This window comes from Echiichthys vipera (assembly GCF_963691815.1).
Source record: "Echiichthys vipera genome assembly, chromosome: 12".
Taxonomy (NCBI): domain Eukaryota; kingdom Metazoa; phylum Chordata; class Actinopteri; order Perciformes; family Trachinidae; genus Echiichthys; species Echiichthys vipera.
In genome coordinates, this window is record NC_139837.1 from 23,180,249 (window position 1) to 23,207,024 (window position 26,776).

General features: G+C 39.6%; 1 protein-coding gene across 1 annotated transcript in view; it reads left to right on the forward strand.

Moving 5' to 3' along the window:
* Positions 1 to 3,199: 3,199 nt before the first annotated feature.
* exoc3l4 (exocyst complex component 3-like 4) overlaps positions 3,200 to 26,776 on the forward strand; it is a 35,393-nt gene continuing 11,816 nt past the window's right edge. Inside the window, exons 1-13 of the mRNA XM_083924141.1 lie at positions 3,200 to 3,234; positions 6,786 to 7,027; positions 9,656 to 9,781; positions 11,739 to 11,963; positions 12,445 to 13,063; positions 14,321 to 14,438; positions 14,531 to 14,656; positions 15,388 to 15,488; positions 17,806 to 17,904; positions 20,584 to 20,707; positions 21,902 to 22,024; positions 22,662 to 22,814; positions 24,176 to 24,297. Coding sequence (XP_083780267.1) covers positions 6,793 to 7,027; positions 9,656 to 9,781; positions 11,739 to 11,963; positions 12,445 to 13,063; positions 14,321 to 14,438; positions 14,531 to 14,656; positions 15,388 to 15,488; positions 17,806 to 17,904; positions 20,584 to 20,707; positions 21,902 to 22,024; positions 22,662 to 22,814; positions 24,176 to 24,297 — 2,171 coding nt within the window. The 5' untranslated portion in view covers positions 3,200 to 3,234; positions 6,786 to 6,792. The remainder of the gene's footprint in view (positions 3,235 to 6,785; positions 7,028 to 9,655; positions 9,782 to 11,738; positions 11,964 to 12,444; positions 13,064 to 14,320; positions 14,439 to 14,530; positions 14,657 to 15,387; positions 15,489 to 17,805; positions 17,905 to 20,583; positions 20,708 to 21,901; positions 22,025 to 22,661; positions 22,815 to 24,175; positions 24,298 to 26,776) is intronic.

Below are 26,776 nucleotides of genomic sequence, written 5' to 3' on the forward strand. Positions count from 1 at the left end.
AACCAAGAGGTTAACAAGACTTCATCTGCTTCAAATAAATAAACCAGAAGCAGTTTGATTGTTTTCTTCCCTGGACTGCATAAACACAATATGTGATTTAGGATAAATAAATCAAAGTGGCATCTGTTTTTTTCAAAAAATAACCCTTCATTCCAAGATTCATGTGAACAATTGCATTGTAAATGTAAAGTGGATGGATAGATCAAACAGGATGTGACGAGTTGTGTTAAGCTGTTGCTGACACTATAGACAGCAGCTCAGTAACTGTTTCATTTCCATACATAATCCTCTCACTGTAATGTATGTCACACAAACACACACACACACACACACACACACAAACACACACACACACAGACAGAGAGAGAGAGAGAGAAGTTGGTCACGATGCCGCTCTTCTGGACCGGAAATATACAACACTGATCTGCAGCAGATGTCTGACCTCGTTGATACAAATGTCAGCGTTACTTTAACGTCTTTCTTCTGCAATCCAAATAAAGTGAAGGTGAGGGCAGAACCCCCTGCTCCACGACTGCACAAGAACAATCTCTCACCAGAAACACACATCACCCTCCTGTGGACGTAAAGGGCATGACATCCATTATTATGGAGGTGTGTTACGTCATTAACAACTTCGGCACACTTTGACCTGACAAAGTGCAGGTGGAGAGCAAGGGAGGAATTTTTAACAACTGCAGTTTGTTTATAGCTCTACATCAAACACCAGGTGGTGATCATATCATTACAGTTTTTTTTGATTGCTTTGTCCTGGTTGAAGAAACTGGTAACCTCTCAGTCTTCATCATCACTCTCTCAGCAGAGCAAAAGACACCTCTTGCAAATGAGTTAACCCATCGTCATTGTTTTGACACACTTCCCGCACCCTTTTGCAAATCAGTTAACGCAGATGTCATTCAAGCAGTCCAAACTCCACTGCTTTAGCTGTGGTAACCAAACAGAACATATATGTTCCCATCTCTTAGAAACTTCTTGACCAATATGAAATCACTGAAGCACCTGTTTGACACTGCTTCACAAAACTTTTCAATTTGCAATCAGTATGCCCAAGATATAGATGCAGAGGCATGCCAAGGCTGGATCAGGCATGCAAGAAGATTTTTCCCTCGGTGCATCGCAAGAGAAAACATTGAGTGCGATGTAGATGAGGCCATGTGGCCCATTCGTCAAGAGAGACTAGAAGATATTTTTTTCTTTATTGTACAGAATTTTTATTTTTATTGTCCTTATGTCTTACACAGTGATGGATTTTACTGTATTTTTTATTTCATACTATATATGTGGTTTCTGTTGGAATATTTCATTTCTTAGCCACAATCTCAAAAAAAGAATGAATACTGCATTCAATAAAATTTGAAAAATGTCAGCTGGGATCGGCTCCAGCACCCCCCCGCTACCCTTACCCCGGGATAAGCGGTTGAAGATGAATGAATGAATGAATTGTATATGATTCTGGATCTATGTTTTGCAAGAAAGCAAATTGGCACTGATATGTGAGCTGCTGACCAGTAACACAGCACTGACTCACAGTGAGAGCTGAATGTTGTATTTTGATGCCCCTTGTCTAATGACTGATTGGAAGCGCTTATGCTCTTGTGTGCAAGTTGTGTTGTTTGAGGGCAAAATTTTCTTTTGGTCCATATTTTAAATGTTTTGGCGGAGGTAGAGCCTTTTGCAGGCAAAATGAGTCATTTTGACCATTGGTGCCACTGTTTAGGCGTTTGCGTTAACAGTTTTGAAAAATGTGGATTTTGAGTCGACTACTGCGTCAAAGCAATAAAAAAAACCCTGTAATATTAAAGACATAAACTAGGTAAAGGTAGAGATATGTGACTTTTTTCAACTTCAGCTTTAATTGTTCATCTTTTCTGGTTCTTGTTTGGATAAAAGATTCAAAATCGCTCTATTAGTTGTTTAATTTTTTTGTAATGAAAGATTTGTCCAGATTTAAACAGATATTTAAAGCTGAAACCTAAACTAAAAAATCATCCAAAAATTCAAGGCATTTGAAAAAAATGTAGGGTCACTTTTTAAATTTTGTATTTAGTGCATAGTGTTGCTGTATAAGTTGCTGTTTGCACAAAAAGAAGATACAACATGAACACAATGAAAAAGACAGAAATAACAGTGAAGGAAAGTTAGGAAGCCTCAAGAGCCTCCCCTATTCAAACAAATCATAACCATTTAAAAAGACAAATTAACAAGTCAAAACACAAACACTATTTATACACAACACACACAATCAAGCATAAATAATTATAAAATAAAGGAAAAGAAAGAAGAAAACAATATTAGAATCATTAGATATACAACCAAGAGAAGCATCTTTCATGAGATTCAAATGAGCCCAGATTAAAATGCAAACAATAATCAATAATAAACAAAACATGGTGAATAAAATAGTATTGCTAGTAACAGTGTATTTATATGTGACGCAAAATGGAAATTAAATGAATTTAATGAAAATAAAAGGATGGCTTAATGTAGGATCAGAATATATGCTTAAAGTGGTTAATATAATAATTATTATTTTTGCCCCTTAAACACGTTTTTAGGGGCATTTGTTGCCCCCATTCATTTCCGTAGAAACAGTAGAGTGGGAGTGTTCCAACCAGCCCCCGTGTCCCCTGCCTTCACATTATCCTCCTGGATCTGAGTTCTTCTTTCACCGCTGCTGAATCACAATTAATTTATAACTCATGACCTTGAAGCAGGAGTTTACGGGGGCTCTTAAATGCACCATGGCCGCATGCTTTAACGCCACATTCCAGGTAAGAAAAATAATCTCCCTGTAAACTGACCTTTTCTTTTTTATCTTTTTAAAGTACAAAAATGTTTACCATTACCTCAAATCCAGAAGTGTCATTAAATGAGCTTGTAAAGATCAGTTTAAACTCTCACACTGCTGTGACTGACACTCCTTCTTCACTTTATATGTGTAATCATTAACTCATCCTCTGTTTTTCTTTCCAAACACTAATCACAGCAAAGGCAAGTAGGAAACCTGTGTCATGTGCTCGTGCCTGAAGAAACTGGTCGCTCTGCTCTTTACTTTTTACAAACTGTTTTCTTTTTCCTCTTTTTGACCTTTACCTTTTTTCTTTTTCACAGCCTGCTTCAACATAAAAGGTACAGAAAGTGAAAGCAAGTGGAGAGGAGGTGATAAAAGAGAGAAGGAGCTGCTGGCAGAGCTTATTTTCTACCTGAGCTACGCAGGTAAGGAGACACCTTTCTACTCTCTTTGTGAACATGCAGAATGAGCCTGTAACTCTTTACCTTAAGTCTGCAGCTTGTATGATTGATTTTGAACTTTGGCTGTGAATTTAAAGCTTTGAATGGGCTGTGAGAGCACTGAGGACTTATGTCACTCTGGTATAATAACTGCAATCACATGTCATGTTCACATTACTATAGATAGTATTATAGTTCATGTTGCTGTTATGGTAGCTTGCATCTCTGGGACTGTTTGTCCGTCTCTGTCTGTCTGTCCTTGCCTCTGTCTGTCTGTTTGTCTGTCTTTGCCTCTGTCTGTCTGTCTTTGTCTCTGTCTGTCTGTCTGTCTGTCTGTCTGTCTTTGTCTCTGTCTGTCTGTTTGTCTGTCTTTGCCTCTGTCTGTCTGTCTGTCTGTCTTTGTCTCTGTCTGTCTGTCTTTGCCTCTGTCTATCTGTCTGTCTGTCTTTGTCTTTGTCTCTGTCTGTCTGTTTGTCTGTCTTTGTCTCTGTCTGTCCGTCTGTCTTTGTCTCTGTCTGTCTGTCTTTGTGTCTGTCTGTTTTTGTGTCTGTCTGTCAGTCTTTGTTTTTGTCTCTGTCCGTCTGTTTTTGTCTCTGTCTGTCTGTCTGTCTTTGTCTCTGTCTGTCTGTCTCTGTCTCTGTCTGTCTGTCTTTGTTTCTGTGTCTGTCTGTCTTTGTCTTTGTCTCTGTCTGTCTGTCTTTGTCTCTACCTGTCTGTATGTCTTTGTTTCTGTCTCTGTCTGTCTTTTTCTCTGTCTGTCTCTGTGTCTGTCTGTTTTTGCGTCTGTCTTTGTCTGTCTTTGTCTGTCTTTGTTTGTCTTTGTATTTTCTCCCTTTCTTTCTCCTTTTCTTCCTCTCCAACCGGTCAAGACAGATGTCCGTCCTCCATAGAGCTGTGTCTGTTCTCTTCTGCCTGTTAAAGGGAAGGTGTTCGTTGCCACTGTGTGCACAAACTTGCTGGATTAATAGTGTATTTAATAACTATAATGATTATAACTTCTTGTATTAAAGCTCATGGAGGGATTTTTGGGTCTCTGTAAATCATGAATAAGTCACAGAGAATAGTCTTTACCTTCTCTATATTCAAAGTGTCTTGAGATTGAGACCTTTGTTATGCTCTGGCACTATAAATAAAATTGAATTGAATTGAATTGAATTGGATTGAATTGAATTGATTTGAATAGAATAGAATAGAATAGAAAAGAATCGAATTGAATTGAATTGAATTGGATGTTCCCAGGACTAGAGTCATAACCAGAGGAGAGCGAGCCTCTGGGACAGCCTGTCCGCACATATCAGTTCTGCCCAGAGCCTGGAGGTTTTGAAGTCCTTATTGAAGACTCACCTTTTCTCCCTGGCTTTCAATTCAGGCTGATGTTGTTTCGAATGTGCTTTATAGATAAAGATAGAGTTGAGTTGAGTATGCAGTGGCTAAATATTTGTTTTTGTAATCAAACAGAGAGTTTTGCTGCAGTTTGGGTTAAAAAAGTGGTGCTTTGTATTTACAGTATACAGCAGGTTATTTGGTTTCAAACACTGTTATCAGCACACTGAGACAAATATTTTTTAAAAAACCTATACAAAAACTTACTTGACTAAATATATATATGAATATATAGTGAATGTCTAATAATGTTTAATCTCCATCTTCTATTTTCAATTATTTTACAAACTCTATTTTTTTAAATATTAAAAACCCTAAATCAACAGTATAATGTTCTTTAAATTCAGTTGTAGAGTAGAGCTGAATGAGAAGTTTATTTTATTCATTATTCCTAATGACATCCTTGTTTGCTTTATTTCAAATTAAGAGACATACTGTATTGATGTTTAAATCATAGTAATGATATTCAAAATACTTATTTTCATTGCTGGAAGGGTCAAGAGAACTTTTATTGGATCCAAATGAATAACAAGTGTTAATAACAAGTGTGACGTGCTACAGTGGAGGTTATGGAGAGTAAAGAGCGCATTGCTGAGCTGCATTTTTACTTTCACTTATATTTGTTTACTTATCTGTGTTTATTTAGAATCAAACACACAAAGAAACATTCAGTACAGGAACAGTCGTTGCTTGACATCTATAAAATGAAACTGAAAATATCCACGTTGCTGGAAACCATCTGGCCGACTGAATGAAACCTTCATTTATACAGAAGGAACTCAAACATTTACATAGATAGATAAATATTACAGTGAGTAGTTAGAAATGAGAAACAAAAATGAATGACAGTTTGAGCGTCATGTTTCATGAAAAGCTGGAATGAGAATACGTTTGCTTCTGTGTGAAAAAATTACTTTTCAGACTTCATAAGTGGAAATAAAAGTGGGGTCCTGTATGTTATTTGGAGAGTTAATATTATTATTGTTATAATAACAACAACATTTTTAAATAAAGCAAACTATTACTACAGTAATGTGATTATGGCACTAACTTCATACTTACGGTGCTGGGACCAAGCCCCCACCACAGTGACTTCCTGGTTGATCCAATCAGGAAGCGCCAAAAACGTCACATCACATACATGCCCTTTTTCAGTAACAGGAAATGAGTCAAAGTTGAAACTCCCATAGGTGAATACGATTGGACAAGAACGGACCCCGACGGGTATGCCACGTCCATTTTTTTTTTTTTACAGTCTATGGCTCGGACCAGGGGATGGATTACTGAGTCATAAAACGTCTAAACATAAATGTAAAACCACAACATAAAGATGCAAAATGTCTACAAATAGATGCAAAACCTTCACAAAAAGATGCAAAATATCTAAAAATAGATGCAAAACCTCCACAAAAAGATGCTAACGGTCAAGTCAGCTATAATATAAAGATAATATAAGGTTGGATTGGGTGACTTATACCATAGGACAAAGAAATTTACTTACGTACGCTGAAAACACTTTTCCACAGAACAAAAACATGCCTGCGGGTAAACTGACCAGACGCACAACCTGCTTGACCCTGTGTAACTGAGTAAAAGGTCTGTGTTTCATTTAACCCCGCATTAGGACGTCCGCCGCTAAAGCTGGATGGACTTGCAGTTTGGGCGTTGACGTGTCAGTCATCGCCTTAAAACCCGCCCCAGGTTTAATAGATAAACGGTTGTGATTGGTCTGTCAGATCTCAAGCTTCTGGAAAGTTGTCTGAATGGGAGAGGGGCCAGACGTATCTCCAAGGGCAAATGAAACATGAGCTGTGTTCCTCTTTCCCTCGTCTGGATTATGAGAGTCAGAATAAACCTGTATTACTGAAATACAACCTTAATCTATAAAAGTGAGATGTTGGGACCTCCGCAATGGAGTCCTTGAGTATGCAGCATGTAAGTACTGTTACAACATATTCCCAACATATTTCATGTCATTCTCTCCCTTTGTTGATGTGAGCTGCACTGTCAAGCAGTGATGTTATCAGTAAACAAAACCGCTCCGCCTTTCCCAGCTGACCGAAACCACAACAACCAAAAACACACCTCAGCTGCTGTTTCACACACTGAGCTGAGTGCAGAGCCGACTGTAACCGGTGGATGTTATTCAACAGGGATGAGATGTCACAAATGATGGACAAGTCTACCGAAAACCCAGACGAGGACAGAGCTTCCCTGAAGAGCGACGGGAAGAAGCCGAGCAACGGCGGCACAAAGGAGACGTTGGGAATGCTTCAGACGTTCAGAAGGAGCATCCGACGTGCGGCGGAGAAGAGCCCGCTGTCGTCAGGAGGCAAGGGGTCAAAGGTCACGCCCAGCAACAATGAATCGAGGTCACAACCGCCTCCGTCACCCAGTGAGTACCGCCTTTGGCTTTCCTGAAGTCTGCTTGCAGGCAGTAATATGGCCTCTCAAGGTCACAAGAAGAGGAAGGTGAGATCCACCACGCCAACCTGCCTCCTTAAGCGGAGATTCACTGTCTTATGCTTCATCTCCTGCTTTCAATATGTGGAATATACACAAATTAAATGGAAAATGCACTAAATGTGGAAAGTGCGACATTATTGCACATTACTTTTCGTTGTTATACGTGTCAAAAATGCATGAGAATAGCCTGACCTGGGAGACAGCGGGTTACAAACGCACTTATTTCAACCCGACCCACTATCTTTTCCAAACCCTAACCAAGTGGTTGTGTTGCCTAAACCTAACCATGCAACGAGTTCTAATGAATGAGCTCGTAGCAACTCTTACGTAAAGTTCTGCACAGAAAAACAAACACATAGACGTGGTGTATTTAAGTCTGACGAAACGAGAAGCGACTGTTCAGTGTAAACAACATGGTGGCTTCAGCAGATGAGATGAGCGCAGCTATCGAGTAAGCCGTTCTGTTGGAATATGGACCGGGCACCTGAAATTGTGCCTTTTTTAATTTGCGCAAATATCCTTTACCGACATGTTGTTTACTTTGCTTTGCCTCGACGCTTTTAGCATGTCCCTGTTGATCTGATTGGTTGATTTGACCCTTAAGTTGGTGATAGACAGATTGTTTATCCAATCTGCAACCAGTATTTTCACCTCTTTCCAAAAGATCTCCAAACGAGAGTTCCCACATGGATCTGCTGAGACAATGCAAATTGCAGGGTCGAACCGGAAGGTAAAACACGCGAAACCAGAACCCTGCACGAAAAACAACAATTTTTGCCAAGAAACGGTGTGTTAGGCTTAGTTATGAAAAACACTTGGTTAGGGTTAGAAAAAAAGGCCGTGGATTGGTTTAATACGACCGGGAAATGAACCCTGCTCCCCTGCCTGCGAAACCGGAAGTGCAACAACGTACAAAAGACAAGGATATTAACCAACAAAAGGTGACGGTTAGGGTAAGGCATGAAAAACACTTGGTTAGGATTAGAAAAAAAGGCCGTGGATTGGTTTAGTACGGCCGGGAATTGAACCCTGCTCCCCTGACTCAAAGCCTTGCTTTTTAAGTGAAAACCATGAGAACAGCCTCAACAACATAGTTTTGTGTGAATTCACAATGTAAACAATGCATTCCCTGTGTTTAAAACAGCGACCGCAGTTCATACATACAAAACCGCCTTTTGTGACGAGGTACTGTAGGTAACACACTGACCATGAATAAATGCCTTATGCAACCACACTTTTAAAAAACAGAACTATCCCTTTAAATGATTGTTCGCCTACATTTCCCAGAATTCTAACACCCGCCAGGAAACCGTGTGAGAATGTGTTCCACTCAGGTTTGGGTGATGCTGCATGTGTAGTTGGTAAAAGAGCAACAGTGTGGGAATAGAGTTCAGAAAGCAAGTTTTTCTAGTTGAGAAAGAAAAGACAAACGTTTAACTTCACTAAAAAACCCAACCTTTCTCTCTGAACAGTATCTAAAAGAGATGTGGGACTAAAGCTCATAAATGTTCAGTTGGTGTAAACATTAATGAGATAAAATCCCCCAAAACACAAACATTCCCACGTTTCAGCTCCTCAGTTGTGAAGATTTTTTTTGTCTATTTTCTGTTTTTTTTAAACGGATCATCTATTAAAACAAACCATTTGAAAACTTCAGCTTAACTTTAAGGTGGCTATAATGAGCAATATCCTTTGTTCTTACAGAAAACATATACACCAAACGTCCTTTTAAGAGTAAAATTCAAGCAATTTCAAGGTACCCAAACCAAAACTGGATTAGGTGCAAACTAGATAATAATAAAAACAGAAACTACAGTAGTTCTAGACAAGAAAAAAACAGTGCATGATGGAAGAAGTCATCAGTTTGATTTTTTCAGTCTTTAGGTTTCAGCTCCTCTCTACTTACACTTTAAAACGTCGATAAGATCAAAGACTTTGAAGAAAAGTAACTTCCATCTCTTAATTTCGATGGCCTGAAGAAACCAAGGCCTTTTTCTTCTTTTTCTACCTAATACATTTGAGATAGAGGTAATGTAGATGCAGAATCAGGCTTCATTTAGAGTATTTCCCTGTTTTAATACCTGTTAACAAATTTCAGGAGCATAGAGTCACATCATCATCTTAATCTTCGGCTCATTGGGTCATTATCATTCAGGCTCCATTTACATTAGAGACAATGCTTTTTCAGACTTGCAGTAAAAAATGGAGTTTCTCTCAATGTGCATGAACAACAGATGGTTGCAGGAAAGTGGTAAATATTACTGAACGCGGATATTTTTGCAGCATTCAACAAGGTCACATTAGTCCAGTTTAGTCAAACATATGACTATTTTACACACAAGGACAAACTGCTTTCAAAACTCTTTCACTTTAAATACTGGAGCTGAGCTGCCAGTTTTCATCAAGTCTCAATCTTTGCATTCCTCCTTTGGTTAAGGTCACTGTGAAGACAAAACACTGTACCTATGCATGAGTGTGAATATGAGCCTTAAGATTTTTTACATCTCTGACGCAACAAAGAGAGATGTGATTATGAAATGTTCTGCTTCTCTTTCAGGTCTGAGCGCAAGCTCTCTGGCGATGTCTCCTCTGAAGAACATCGGAGGCTTTTTCCACAAAAAAGAAGAAGAAGAGGTTGAAGGCGCTCCACAGAAAGGCAAAGGTCTGACGCGTTCAAAGACAGGTAATGAAATCATTTAATACTGGGTCAATTTTTCATATATCATGTTTTTTTTCACTATTACACACTTCACAGCCAGGAATACGAGGATACCCAAATAAAGTATGTGGACACTTGCTTTAGGACTTCTCCTCCATGTTGGCTTAAAACGTAACAATAAAAAAGACTGCACTTCACTACAGGGTCAATCTGCAAAATAAAACTCTTAAGTCGTAAAAGATTTAAAACTGTAGCGTTAGGATTTCCTTTAAACCATGCATATTAAAAAGAAACATTAGTTATGCTAATTTAAAATCAACAAGTTTGCTAAATGTAAGTGCATGTGAATTTATGGATAATTCAACTTCAACGTTATTATCCCAAAGGAGGTTTGATGGCAATAAGAAATTCAGAAACAATTAAAACAAGGTACAACTGCCACATTAAACCTGTAGCTAAAAAACAAATTGATTGGTCAGTTTGCGATAATTAGCTCTTTTTATGCATCTTTTATTCGCTCTCTTTTGACCTCAGAAAAGTTGAGGGCGAGACTGTCATAGCTAGTTAGCTCGCTAATACCGCCGTCCTTTAATGCTAAACGGGTTAGAGAAAATAAGCTGAACAAAGTTGTCACTCATTTCGCAACAGCAATGTGTTTTTACGCTGTGACAAGAGTGTGTGGATGAAGCTCTGAAGTGTAAGTCCGGCGAAAATGGACCCCATGGTCTTTTTTTGCAAAACAAGACTTACCAAATGCCAAGCTACCAGCTCCTCTTGCATTTGGTCACTGACTTGTACTGACGACCTGTCAACATGAACCTACTGCTAAGGCACAGACTTGTAAAACAGTCTTTTTAAATAAAATCCAACTACGTTGTTGGTGCTTCGTTTTACGTGTAGTGACCCTAATCATGCTACTGCAGAGGTTTGGTGTTATTTTGAGCAGTGTTAGTGGTTAAAAAAAGCTGTTTCGGATGCGTTCACCGCCCCGAGCTAAACATTGGTAGCCTTTCATGCCGAAAAAGACCACAGGGTCCATTTTCGCCAGACTTACACTTTAAGTTGTTTAGTTAGACGACAACTGGCTAACGCTAGTGCTAACACATGCTTCATCATGCTTCACTGGTTACCACCAAAAAGAGAAAACAATGCAGCTATTTCATTAAGTTTAAAATATATAAAGTGAAGTAATATTACAAAATGTAATGTGAATAAAACATTAAGACATTAGCTAGACATATTCTTGGAAGATAAAGACTACAACTCGCGTGTTTTGATTGAGAGTGGCGGTGGAGGGAGCCCGAGACTAGAGCTCTGCAGCGGGACACCACTGAAGGAAAGGGCTGTCTGACGGCAACTTTTTCAGGTGCAATTCTTTTTCTAAGGTGACTAAAGTGCGTTTTGCTGCAGCTTCTATGTCAGTAGTCCTGTCTGCTTCTCCAAACTGGCGCCTTGCTAACAGTCATCTACCAAACTTAAAGATATAATTTGAAGCTTTTCTCATTTTAAACACTAAATTGATAAACTACAGGCTGGAGGTTGAATTCAATAACATCACTAGTTGCATGTTTATTTGACCTGTTTTGTGCACACTGGCTCAACGGCACGGCTTAACGAGGTACCTAAATGTCACAGAACAATTACTATTATTGATTACACCTGTGCTTTTCATGCTATGACATCAAAAATGTTTGCTATGAAAAAGAGCCTATGGTTATATATACAGTGATTTATACAGTTAGTTATAAGCAAAGGGTTAAATATCATGTATTCCTGAGTGAAATGCTAAAACATATGGATAAAATAACCACCAGTGAATAGTCAAGTGATGGGTAGTTAAAATGTTTTGATCATGTTATTAAACTGCAGTGTCACGGTGCATTCGTCTAGTGATGTTGGGCATTAAGTTCCCAACACAAAACAAAAGAATAAAAATCATGTCATGCGTTGGTCATAAACTGTGCGTTTTCCATCCGATCAGATCCCGGGTTCAGTGACTCTCTCATGAAAAGAGGAGCGTACATTCGTCGAAGCCTGAAGTTCGGCACCAAGAAGGATAAAACCTGCAGACAGGAAGGTTCAGCGGTGGAGAAGAAGGAGGAAAAACAGGAGGAGGAGGAGGAGGAGGAGGAGATAGAGGAGGTGGTGTGGGAGGAGATGGAGGAGTCGTACATGCTGCCAGAAATACCCCACACACCACTGTCAGGTATCTGGCTCTGCTTCTGCCAACATTATTTCACAAATTACTGAATTTTTTTGCACACTTTTCCTGGTGGAATTGTGTAGTTTTTAGAGGAACCGTTGACGGTCTTTTAGGTATTTTCTGCTTGATTCTGTTTAAAGACATTTGTAGCTGCCTGTTATGAGTGCAACCTTTTCTCATCATGTTCCTAAACACCTTCCTGTCTCTTTCTCTGTCTGTACATTCAACTAATCTTTCTCTGTTTTGGCAACAAAAGCAGCCACAGATAGGCATCTCTCTTCCTGGTGTAATAAATACACAGGTCCAGTTTTTCTGCAGACACCTCAGTCAGTGTCAAATTAATTTCCCAGCTCTAATTTCTTCCTGATATATTAAGAATAAATCAATTTAATTCGCCTCTCTGTTTTCTTCACTGTAACATTTAAGCGCTGCAGTTGCTTTACACCATTTGCAGCAACTGTCCATCTTCTCTGTTTGCTCCCAGTGATGCAGATCAATAAGCTGATAGAGATGGAGGTGCTGGAGGAGGCTCACCTGAACCTTCTCGCCCTGCGGCAGGAGTTCCAGGAGGAGCGGGAGCGGTGCGGCGAGGACTCGCCCATGGAGCTGTCCAAGAAGGAAAAAGACCTCAACCTCCTCTATGGAGAACTGAGGAACAAGGTCAACACCATCGTGCGCGACTCCAACTCTCTTCCCTCCAGAAACAAGGGGCTGCTGGTACCAGTCTCTCGCATCATCCAAGAGGAGGAGAGGAGAGCAGAGGAACCTGGCGGGCTTCAGGGCAGCTGGATGGAGGCCTGGAGGGAGGCAGTGGGCGAGGGGGTTCGGGTGAAGGTGGAGAGCGTTCACTTAGAGCGGGGAGAGCAGAACGTCTCCTGGTTGGCGGTTCATCTGGGGCTTCTGGGTAAAAGCATCGTGGAGGATTTAGAGAATGTGAAGAAGGAGCTGCGCTGGTCGTACCCGCCCAGCTTTAAAGTCTTCAGCACCTACGTGAGGAGTTACCACAGAGTCGTCGGGCAGCACCTGAAGAAGCTGGGGCTGCAGGCAACGGAGCTGAAGGACCTGTACCATCTGCTGGACTGGATCATCAACCGCTACAAGAGGTCAGTGCACTAAAAAGCTGTCAATAAAATGTGTTATTTCTAAATGGGCTAAACTAAAAATTCAAAGTACGCCTCAAAGAAATTGTAACCAAAGATGGATAGGTAGTTTTTATCACGGTGACTGTTCAAGTTATTTGATGCAATAAAAACAGGGTGACGGAGCGTACAGATTGACAGCACTAATTGGACGTGGCTCCGTGACCAGACTCTGGTCTGGCGCCTGTATCCGGGATATTTTGGCTTCACTTTTGTACAGTGTGAGGAAGCGGCGTCGTCCATCTTTGATGATACAAATACCCAAACAAATGTGCAATTAATCAAATTATTAAAAAACAATTTCCATGCAGTGAAGCTGTTTTGATTGAGCCCCCTCAGGACAGTTTTACCTGTTTTTGCTGGATAATTGCACTCAACTATATGACGTGATTAATATGATCACAGAAACCTCACGAGGTTCAGCATTAAACACAAATCAGACAGGCTGTAAGCAACAGTGATGCAGCACCATCTAGCATGTACAGCTTCAAATCTTGACACAATCAGTACATGTGCCTCCACACAACATATCTCATCCACATCTCCCAGACGGATGTATTCCTGCAGCAATGTTAATGATATCAAACTTGCAGACGACTCGACTGCCCACATACAGTAAAGATGTGTTCACAGATGGTGCAGACAGAGATGTTTAAACCATTGCACCGTAGGGAGCTTGGGTGGAGGGGAAGCAGAAAGCACTGCTGACATTATTTGTTGAATCAGGCCACACCAAAACAAAAAAAACATTTGGGAGACTAAAAATAAACCCGATACTCTCTCGAGACTAAAATGGAAAAATTTAAATCAGGTCGTGTATCTCACAGATTCTGAAAAGTTGCATCATTTGCACAGTTTATTACACACACACTGTAACATCATTGTTCATACGAATGAGCGCAAATCTGCTGTGAGAATGGACTCCAATTGGATTTTTACTAAGTTTATAAGACTGGTGCACCTTGTTACTCAACTGCAGCGTTTCTGGGGAACAACATACTGGATGCACTTGGAAATAATCGCATTGCATAACTCCTTTTTATCTCTTTTGTATCGCTCCAAGATTATGTTTCCCAAACATCAACGTCAAAGTTCCAGTTAAACCTGCTGCTTTTTGTTTTTCTTCTGTCCCTGACATGAAGCAACACGTCTTCAGCGTTCTTTAGTGCCAACAGCTTGCAGAAAATGTTTTGTAAATGTCTCTTGTCTCGGCTCGCACAGCGAGAGGATCATGGGAAGTCTCTCCCTGCAGCCGGACATGAAGGATGAGAGCGCTGATCTACTTCTGGAGGACGACCTCCTGAAGCAGCTGAAAGACAAGTACTGCTGCAGAGTGAAGGTGAGGAGGACACTGACGTCAGCAGGTTGTGAAGCAGGTTTTTGTTGTTGTTGTTGTTGTTGTTGTTTTAAATAATATGTTTGTTACTGCAGGAGGACATGAAGTCTTCACTGGACAGAGTCATTGGACTTGAACATGAAGAAGTTTGGAGGGACAGCAAGACACCAGAGAAGGAGGGGGACTTCCTGGACTCTCCATTTCCCATGGACATCTGGACGGTACGACATAACAAGATGTTTTATTTTGTTCTTGTGTCAAAATATGTATTATATATATATATATTTATGTATGTATACATTCATTAAAACAAAAAAAAGGTTTCTTTAAGAATGAAATGTGTGCTGTAGTGCATTAAAATTATGTGTAAAATTCAGAAAACCTACGTGCAAAAATAGTGTTTATTATGATAGTTGTAGTACCTGAGAGCACATAAAATACATACAAGTAGACGTACATAAACTCTCATATTGGAAGAAAAGTACATATTTTTGCTCAAAATCCTACTTTAAACAGGAAAATATATTACTGATATTAAATGTAATTTTTCAGGTTTTTCATTTAATGATTTAAATGTTTAAAAAGCAACTAAATTAAGTATTTATATTTAAATATATCTAATGTTTGTTCTCAATAAATAAATATGTGGCTTAATAGGATTAAATGTCTTTTGTTGTTGTTTATTTTCAGTGGTTTTTTGTATTTATCATTATAAGTGTTTACTTTTGTGTTTTTTAATGTTTGTTTTTATTTTTATTTTTTCTCTTAAAGGACAAAAAAGTGAAATGGTCAATAATGTGAATTTTAATGATGGTGAACGTTTAATTTTTTTCTTCTCCTCATCCCTCTGTGATACGATGCAGTGATTTGACCACGTGGAGGCGGCAGAGAGCTTCATATTGACCTTATTATATTTATCTGTGATAAACTGTGGGCTGTTTTCTGTCTGCAGACAGTGAAGGGAAATGCTGTGAACTCACGCACAATTGATGCTCAGCTGGAACAGAAAGTGATCTCCTCCTGCCTCCAAGAGCTGAGAGAGTTCCCCAAGAGGTACAACAACACGGACACACATACAAACTGAATGTGTACAAATACCAAATAATAATGTCATTCTCTCTTTAAGGGATATTTATGAGGATGTAACTTTAGTGTATCTTCCAAAATATATTTGGAAGATGCTTAATGTGACTGAGCACAGTCCTTAAAGAACGCCACAGAGATATGAAGTGTTAATTTACTGGAAACGTAATGATCAACTACATGCAGAACTGAAACTTAGTGCTTATTAATCAATCTTTATTCGTGTACATAGACATACATTCAGGTTAGTGCAATTCAAAGTGCTCCACAGATGACAAGACAGAATAAGACAGAAAAGGTTAAAGGTTAATTAAACTATTAACAATTAGAGACCAATGGAGGTGAGATGATAAAAAGTTATAACATTAATAATGAAACAGGGTGACATAAGAACAAATTTATATAACTAGATTAAAAAAGACTGCAATTTAATTGATTTTAAAGTTATTTGTCCGTAGTAATAATAATAATATTAATAATTATAAAGAAATAAGTCAAAATTGGTTAAAAATTTTTTAAAAAAGACAGAACAAGGACACATAAGATCGATTAGAGGGAGACAAATAAAAAATGGGAAATAATACTTCCAAATAACAGATATAATAAATGAGGATCATTTTATGACATACATACAATAAAACAAGTGAATAAAATAATGTAAATAATGTCTAAAAAACGTTCTTAATCAAAGGCCTGGATGAATAGGTCGGTTTTAAGTTTAACAAGCAAATTCAAAGGTAAACAAAGATGAACATTAGCAAAACATCAGCATGTTAGCATGCTAACGCTAGCTGCACAAGTGTGTAAAGGCCATGTTTGCACATTAACTCATTCATTATGCAGATTCTTATCATCTGACAATTAATTTATTTAACATTTTCTCATCAATCGATTCATATTATACCTTATGAAATATTACACCTTAATATTCTTTATATCGCTAATGGCAACCAATATGTGAGCGTTTCAGTTTAATTAGCAAATGTTAGCATGCTAACAAGATAAAGTGAGATGAACATTATCGAAACATCAGCTTGTTAGCACGCTAATGTTACAAGTATGTGAAGGCATATTAACTCATTCATTATACAGATTTTTATTATCCAACAATTCATTTTTCTTTACATTTTCTCATCAATAAGTTTGTACTTGTTGTATCTTACTTCTATTTTCATCAATATTGTATTTAAAGCTAATTGCAACCGATACATGAACGTTTCAGTTTAATTTAGGCACAAAATGACTCCAGGACACGAACACCAGGCCCCCGGGTCCTTCTTTGCTCTGGACGTGATTTCTACAGTAATGAATCTGTGGATTACACACAAATTAGAGTGCATTGCTTTTCGTAGTTATAAACACAAACAGTGAATGAGGACAGGCTGGTTTATTAGTGAGGGGGTCAAAGGTCGAATGACATCAGCAGGTCCAGGAGAATAAGTAAAACATTTTGTGAAGCCACTTTGGGGAAGAATAAAAAAAAAACAACACACAATCAAAGGCACATTTATGGTGAAATGCATCAATAAAGAGGTAAAAGAGGAAGGTAGAAGTGTGAGGGGGGCAACCCAGCCACAAGCAAAACACTGAAAACAGGATCCCGCCCTCAGGGATGTGCAACAGCCACACTGCTGCAATGTGAGAATATTTCCTCCCCCGCCTGATTTATGACTAATGATGTTTTTAACGGAACCACATGGCGACGTGTCGTCTTCATCGTTCTTTGTTTTTAAAAACACAGAAAGATCACATGACTATTTGGTTTTGTTTTTACCTCTGCAGCAGCAAATGGATCAGGATATAAAATAGAGACACTGTTGAAATATAAAAACACCATATTAAATATTTAAATATACTAAAAGTATAAATACTATAATGTGATAATGTTTTAGCTGGTAAAAGTGGAGCTACTGTAATTTCAGTTACTTTATATACTGTTGCATAGCTTAATCTCTAATAAACATTAGGTGTTTTATATTTTGTATTAATAATATAAATCTACAAAGTAAAAAGTATAAAATTAAATGTCTTAAATGTAGTGAAGTTGAAGTATATAGGAGCATAACATCGAAAAGTACAAGCACAATACTTAAATACATGGTTGCAAAGAGTGAAAATGTGATTTGTTTGTTTCATTTGTTTATGTGCACATGATTAATATGTTTTATTTTGTCCTGTCCCTGAACTGAAGGCTTGTCCTCTGTAATGTTTCTGGACTTTAAACAGGAAGTCCTTTTAAAGTCGTCTGACAGCTCGAATCCATCTCTCTCCTCTTTCCTCTCCACAGATTTGAGGCGGAGTTCAGGCGTCACTGCAGCGCTCTCAGACCGCGCCCTCTTTGGACCCAGTATCAGATAACATACATCAACAGCTTCACTGCTTTACAGTAAGTCACATGACTTCCTGAAATTACCCACAAGGCACCGGGGCGAACCAAGGTGCCCTGACCAAAACCATAAACGGTGCAGCAGCGGAAACGTCTCCAGGGAGAAATCTGTCACCAGATCCACTCAGCGAGGACTGAAGAGAATGAGGATGCTAAACTACCAGAGTAAAAGGAAATACTGCTTCTGGGCTATCAAAATAAAAGCTCAAATTGTACAAATACATTTAAACACCTCTATTTAAACAGAAGAGAATGAGAATCAGAGTTGAAAAACTTGTAACACAAAGAATAAAACGTGTTAGTATGAAACATGGGAATAATACAAACAAATTCCTTAAAACTTTATAATAAAAAAAGCGAAATAGAGCAACATGTGTGGCTCATAAAAAACAGCATTTAATATAAATAATATCTGTCAGGTTGAGTCACATATGTGACAGGTATATTTACCGCTGTATACACATATTACTGTTAAAGAAGTCTGTTCTTTAATATTTGTAAATAATGAGAAACTTGTTGGCTATTTTACTTTTACTTTATTTAACTTTAGGGAACACATTTAGGATTATTTGGGGAATTCAAAAATAGACACCACAACATTCAGTAGAGGGGTCAAGATGTGCATCTGTTCAGAGCGTGACGCCTGAACTGAACTGACTTCCTGTGAGTTGTTAGATTTAAAGTCTCCAGAAACGTTTTAAAGACTGTAAAAATACTCTGCTATGGGTAGTTTCTTGTTAAACATGTTTCGACTTTCAACCACTTTTTCTCCCTCATTGAGAAGTTAGAGAAGCTTTAAGTGCACAGACATGTCCTCCTTCAGCTCAGATACGAGTCACTATAGTCAGAGTCAGACAGGAACAGAGGAAAAACACTTTTTTGAGTGGAGGAGGACTTTAAATAAATACATTTGAATGCATATTTAAAAAAATAACTTTAAGATCCACTTGCTGCTGTAGCATCGCACATCACTGTGTTGTAACAACGGAGAGGAAGATAGTGAGATGCAGTTAAAAGCTCAGGAAAAAGCCTGCAAGCCGACGTTCCAAAAATGAAGTTTTGTCTTGTTTTTTATGCTTTCATTTTGAAGGTTGCTGCCACAACAGAAGTTGCTTTTCTTGTCGTAATCCGGACAATGATCGAGTTATATTTTGATTTAATGGCTTTAAACTAATAGTTTAAACATGTATTATTGTTTCTGCATCTTCATTAACAAAATCTAGAGCAGAAAACAAACGGGGGGCATGCAGATGGTTCACCCCTGAGCTATTTTCACCTTCTCAGGGACATTCCCAGCATTTGTGCCAACATGATTTATATGAAACTCGAGCGATTTCCTGTCTGAGGGCGACGACTGCTTTCTTTTACAAGCTCTCTTTATCATGCACAGCAGAGGCTCGGTACAGAGCCATGTATAATGAGGTCACGCCACTGTGTGCCAGCCTTGATGCCCCATGTGATTTCAGGGAATCAGGCTGCGAGGGAGAAGTGCTGCTGTGTTTGTAAGTGAGGGGGAGCATTAAAACGAGAGCCTGATGAACCTCTAAAACCTCCCAGCTGCTCTGCAGAAGTGACTCTGCAGCAGGAGGTTCAGCAGTATTCCTGTGTTGTGAACGGTGTGTTAATGTCTGCAGATTTCACGTCTGCTCTCTGGTTTTTAGGAGCACAGATGAGTCTGTGTTTGACTTTTTAACCGCTTACGACACACATCCCCTCCTCTGGGTCTCAGTTCTGCAGGCTATGACATTAACTTACTAAGTCCAGACTTGCGTAATATGAAAAGAAGCCTATGAAACAGTTTGTGTATTTTTTGGTGAAACATGGATGCTTCAAGTTTCAAGATTAGTGTCACAGGTTCATTATCCGACCAAACGTCTCCCCTTCTGACCCTGAGTTATGAAGCGTTACGATGTCACAGGGAACCTGGCCTTTTGGATATGTCATCAATGTCATCACTTCATCATTAAGTCCTGTTAGACATTTGTATGAAATGTTGTGATAATTTGCAACGGAATTCTTGAGTCCGGGTGGACGTTTGTTTACTTCGCACAGCCTCGGAATTCACACAAGATTTTTGCGCTCACATCTCATGGAAATCTGTCTTGCCAGGCTCCAAGAAGTGCGTTTATCTTTATTTATCAGGCCAATCAGTGTCCTGTGAGGTGCTACTGGCAGTTTGGGGGGGAGGGCTTTATTGAGAGGTTAGCTTAGATGCTGCAGTTGCATCAGTTTAATCAGAACTGGAGAGTTTTTTCTACACTGAAGTCTTTTCTCAATGGAAAAGATGCTTTCTCTCTTCTCCTGATTGAATTTGTCGAGACTTTGACAGACAGTTAATCCAAAGCGCCTGCCCCGCTAGTAAGGCGTCTGTGCCAAATTTGAAGAAATTCTCTCCGGAGGGACAACCTGTCAATAAAACAAACAGGAGGACTGTGCAACCTCTGAAATGTTGCAGTCATAAAAAACACGTACATTAAAAAAAAATGCTGTTTCATGAGCTTGTAGATCAGATTTTAGTCATATTAAATTGACCTCATGACGTTTTAAGATGCATAAGCAAGATGTACTTCACCAGTGACCAGAGCTCTTTTGTTCTCACTGAAATGTGTCAATACTTTTTTTAAAAAGTCAAATATTGCATCATAACCTCAGGCAGTGATGCTGTTTGTCCCCCTGCAGGCGGCACATGGAGGAGTACCGGGACACCTGTCCTGATGAGGTGGAGGGGTTCGGTAAAGAGGCGAAGTGGCTGATTGTCGAGCTCACACAAGCACTGGAGGACCAGTTCAAAGAAGATGTAAAGGTGATTTAGTGTTATTGTAGGTGAAAGCTACAGTTCCGGTTTCCATCGATTGATTTCTTCGCTCAGGAAGAAGCCGTGTTCCTGTTTCTAAAAGGGGAAATGAAAAAGAGATGCTCCTTTCCTCAACCTCTCTCCAAAAACAATGCAGAGATGCTTTCAAGCGAGTTAATTACTGTAAAGGATCACAAGAGAGTACGTTTAGGGACCTGAAAACAGGATGTAGGGCAGTGCAGTAAACTCCTTATCAGAGGTGGACTGATGATGTCCAACCTAAATGACAGAACAGGTCATTTGTGTCTCGAGTCTGACTCCCACAGCTCTGCAAGGGTAGGCTGCAGATTCATTGTCATTTGATACATTATGATACAAATATCCATTATAGCTTCTTTAACCATGGACGGGGCCCTGGGCACAGACATGTCAGAGGCCCCCCTCTCTGTCTGCGTAAGACAGACAATTCAAAGAGTCGACTTTTAGACATTTTGGTTCTCTTTGTGAGGTTTTACGCTCATTTTTAGTTGTTTTGTATGTTCTTGTAATTGATTTGCATCTATTTTTAGTTATTTAACATCTTTTTTTGTGGAGGTTTTGCATCTATTTTTTATCTTTTTGTGGAGGTTTTGCATCTATTTTTTTTATCATTTTGCATCTTTTTGTGGAGGTTTTGTATCCATTTTGCATCTTTTTGTGGTGGTTTTGCATCTATTTTAGTCATTTTGCATGTTTTTGTGGTGGTTTTGTATCTATTTTAGTCAATTTGCATCTTTTTGTGGAGGGTTTGCATCAATATTTTGATGTTTCTTTGACATTGTTTTGTCTCTCTCATCCTTTTGTTTGTCTCTGTTGTAGTTTTTTGTCTAGGTGGTCGTTTTGGGTCTATTTTCAGTCATTTAGCATCTCTTTGTGATCATTTTGTGTTTTTTTTTAAAAGCAACATTCTATGAGTCAGGTCCACTGGACCTGTGCCTGGTAGGCCCGTTCAGTAATCCATTCATGTCTTAAACTGTAGTGTTTCAGATCAGCTTGTGTCGTTCTAAAGAGCAGTTTCAAACAACACATTCTGTCATTTTATTTGCAGAACTTATTAAAATCCAACCTCATATGAGAGTCACTTTTGTCTCTAAGCAGATTAAAGCACTGATAATGTCCCTCAAACCTGAAGAGAATAAAAACTTTCTGTGTTGTTTTTTTCAGCCGTACTTGAGGAGAATGATGACGAGAAAGTGGCTCACCAACGACGAAGACTTTGAGCAGCTCTACAGTCGGACAGAGCTGCTTTCCCAACACTGCGCTCTGATGAGGCCGCCACATGTTCAGGTGAGGGGGAGTCGAGCTGGGAGAAGCCAACAATGAAGTTTCCAGCATTTCCTCACTACTTTATTATCTCAGTGTAGCAGCCGAACAATTTCACTCACAGGAAAGACCTCCACCTCTTTAAAATGAACCTGCCAAAGTGTCGGATATGATACGATCAAGTTCCCAGTTAGGGCAGGAGATTTAGTGGCATCTGTCCCATCCCGATTACACAAACCCCACTGGTGAATTTTGAGTTTGGCAGCCATGTGTGTTTTTTATTATTAGAATTGGTTTAATGAGGACAAAAGATGCAGACTACCAGCCAAACATACTAAATTGTAATGTTGGAGGCCAGGAGAGGAAATCCTATTTACTTGGAAGTTCCAGTGAATCAGTTTGGGCACCATTGTTTTCAGTCGGATGCTGCGACTGCAGAAGACATTAAAGCGAGAAGGAATAAAGCCTGAAAAACAGGCACGAATGAATAGGTGGAAGTGGAGGTGTGGAGTTCAGATGATCTGATGGCTGCTGGTCGTGTGACGGACAAATAAAGACCAACACACTTACATTTCCACTTTTTTTCTCATGCCTATCCTGTTATTCTGCCACATCACGCCCTTTCGTGTGTGTGTTGTGTTTGGGTTTCCCCCGGCGACAGGAGTTTGCGAGCCGACTGCACTACCACGTGGTGAAGGAATACATCGGCCAGCTGATGAAGAACAACTACTCGTGCAAAAACCGGAAACACGAGAAGGCGGCGAGCAAGATCCGTGCGCAGTGGGGAGAACTCAGAGATGCGTTTGAGGACATGGTAACAAAACCGTTTTTACTTCCCCTTCAAAACAAACAGCATTTTTTATGTATACGGACAAAAAACAGGTCTAATAAAAGTGGTGGAAACTCAAAAAGCACAAGTCAAGTATAAACCGCAACTCTGTGCTGAACATAAAACTAGTTCAAAGACCATTAGGTTTAAATAGAAAGCATAATTGACATATAGATGGATGGAAGGATGGATGGATGGAAGGATGGATGGATAGATGATGGATGATGGATGGATGGATGGATGGATGGATGGATGGATGGATGGATGGATGGACGGATGGATGGATGGATGGATGGATGGATGATGGATGGATGGAAGGGTGGAAGGATGGATGGAAGGATGGATGGATAAAAGGAAGGAAGGATGGATGGATGGATGGATGGATGGATGGAAGGATGGATGGATGGTAGGCTGGAAGGATGGATGGATGGATGGATGGGTGATGGATGGATGGGTGATGGAAGGATGGATGGATGGATGGATAAATGGATGGATGGATGGATGGATGGATGGATGGATGGATGGATGGATAGATGGATGATGGATGATGGATGGATGGAAGATGGACGGATTGGATGGATGGATGGATAAATGGAAGGATGGATGGATGGATGGATGGATGATGGACGGATGGATGAATGAATGGAAGGATGGATGGATGGATGAATGGAAGGATGGATGGATGGATGGATGGATGGATGGATGAATGGAAGGATGGATGGATGGATGGATGGATGGATGAATGGAAGGATGGATGGATGGATGGATGAATGGAAGGATGGATGGATGGATGGATGGATGGATGAAAGGAAGGATGGATGGATGGATGGATGGAAGGATGGATGGATGTGTGAATGATGGATGAATGGACTGATGATGGATGGATGGATGGAAGGATGGATGATGGATGATTGGATGGATGATGGATGGATGAATGGAAGGATGAATGGATGGATGGAAGGATGGATGATGGATGATTGGATGGATGATGGATGATGGATGATGGATGGATGGATGGATGGATGGATGGATGGAAGGATGGATGGAAGGATAGATGATGGATGATTGGATGGATGATGGATGGATGAATGGAAGGATGAATGGATGGATGGAAGGATGGATGATGGATGATGGATGGATGGATGGATGGATGGATGGATGGAAGGATAGATGTGTTTGAGGCATGGTCTTTTGGTCTTTGTTCCCGACCGTAGTTATAAAACTTAATTTAAACTGGTGATAGTAAGATACTGAAGGCACAAGAAAAAAGTAACAGAGTTAAATGTTGAAGGTCACGAAACATACAGTTAATTGTTTTTTATGTTGTTTTTTTTTTTCTGCGTTAGAAGTCGACTCACCAGTGGCTGTACGCTGTAGGAGACGACCTGAGCGACATCATCAGACAGAAAAACAAGACGGACATAAAGAACCATCTGCAGCCTTTAGTGGAGCATTACCCTGACTTCAGGTAGCTCACTCAATCACTCCGGGAATTAACCAGCTTTACCTGCAGTAAGAAAAACACTAAATAAATCCAAAAAAAGGCACGTTAAGGTGTGCATAGTTTCAACCTGAGGAATTATAATCAGCAACATTACTGAAGACCCCTGTCAGCGTCTCTGTTGGGCCTTTGATCAGTCACATACATCATATTCAATGAGTGGATTGTGTGTTTTGTTTGCACTTCTGTGTGTCAGAACAAAACAGATCTGTAGCAGATGGATGGAGAAATATGAGATTTGAATTTTATCTTCAGAGACCTGAGGCACGATGATGCTCGAGTGTCAACGAGTTTACCCTCAGCTTTTACTTCAACAGCAGGAGGTTCCTGTCTCGCAACCATTCAGTTTCTCATAAACCAGGTTTTTGTGAAACATACATGGAGGTCACCAGAGCCCGGGGACCCGTCTGTGTTCAAAAGCAGCACTTTTGTCGATTTATGCATTGACACCAAAACAAAAAAACTAAAACCCCAGTGTGAAGACATCTAACCTACATCCTTATTTTTACATAGGGAATCCCCCCCGGAAAAAAAGTAACCAGAAGATTAAGGAAGTGATGGTGAAATGATGAGAGCAAAAACAATGAAGGGAATTAAGTGGAAAGTACACTTTTTTAACCCAAAAACAAAGGGCAGTGAGACGTTTTCCATTTGGCTGGAAAAAATATATATTTTAGAGTAAATATGGACTGTATATAACCTGAGAGGTTGTTGATCTGATGATCTGATCTGAGATCATACATTATGAACAGCTGAGTGGCATGTGAGGGGATGAGTCACCCTAACAGGCAACAGAGACTACATGATGTAATGTCAATGTTGACCAAGGAGAAGACTTTTCTGCTCTGACTGTTGGTTGAACTCATACTTTTAAACAAACAAACACACACATGCTCAAGGACCTGCATCATTAAAAAAAATTCTTAAAAGATTGAAACTTGTTTTTCTTGGAAAGCAAAAGCTCCACTCAGACCATGTTTCCTCCATCAGAGTCTCTCTCAGAAACACTGAACAGTCTTCAACAGTGGAGAAGAAACAAAGTCTTCCCACCAGTTTCCTGCTCTGAAGGAAACATCTGAACTCTTCATCGTGGGCAGCGAGACCAAACTCTTTAGAAACACATTTCTCAAGTCAACAACTAAAGAAATGATCCCTGAAAGTATCGTCTTGGTTTGTTCTGGATGTTTCTCAGGGTCTTCTGTCTGGAGACCAGCACTTTGACTGCTGGTGAACTCCTGATCTTCACAGAGACACTCCTTCAATCACAGCGTCATCAGAGACACCTTCATTTATTTGATTATCTGAACATGTTACAAGTGAAAGAACCAGTTTCTTTGACATCTGTTTTCTGTCTCTTCAGTCTACTGTAAGGACCCACAGTTGTGAGACACACAGGTGTAATGTCACGTGAGGACAGAGAGACATGTTGCCCCAAAACATTTAATATGAATCATTTGACCCTTCATTGAACTTTAATAACTCAAAGTTGCTTCATTAATAAAAACATCATGGAAAATTAGTGAATAAACGAGGAAGTACATGAGGGAGATGAGGAGACTGTAACCTTTCTTACATTAAGACATGAAACAAACACAAATATCATATTTACATCATGGTTTCTACATTGTCTTGTTTTTCACTGGAGCTCTTTTAATGACGTCAGCTTGTTGTGTCGTCTTCTCGTGACTCACTGTTTACCTCAAAGTGCAAAGCTCCTGATATTTGCTGTATTTACAGTTGTAGATAGAAACACACATTCATTTTCTTTGGTAGGTTTTCTAGAAATGTGGTTCCAATTTGTGCTTCATTGAGATGAAAACCTGACGAGTAACATTAGTAAGTGCTGCTGTCTGTCAGTGATGACGCTGTGATTGAAGGAGGAGTGTCTCTGTGAAGATCAGGAGTTCACCAGCAGTAAAAGTGCTCGTCTCCAGACAGAAGACCCTGAGAAACATCCAGAACAAACCAAGATGATACTTTCAGGGATCATTTCTTTAGTTGTTGACTTGAGAAATGTGTTTCTAAAGAGTTTGGTCTCGCTGCCCACGATGAAGAGTTCAGATGTTTCCTTCAGAGCAGGAAACTGGTGGGAAGACCTTGTTTCTTCTCCACTGTTGAAGACTGTTCAGTGTTTCTGAGAGAGACTCTGATGGAGGAAACATGGTCTGAGTGGAGCTTTATCTTGTTTAAAGAAATACAAGTGGCATCTCTTTTGATGTATTTGATTGTGGTTCATTGTAGCCTCATTATTATACCATAGTCTCTAAAGTCTGTGCAAATAAACTAAGAAGAGTGAAGGAGATATCAGTCAGAGTCTGCAGAGGAGCTCTAATCAGATCACAGGTGTTTGCATTGATTCTGGCTGATTAGACCTCTGCTCAGGTTGAAGCTGGATGGAGTTCTGCTGAAAATCACTTGAACAAGAATCAAACTCCAAACTCTACTT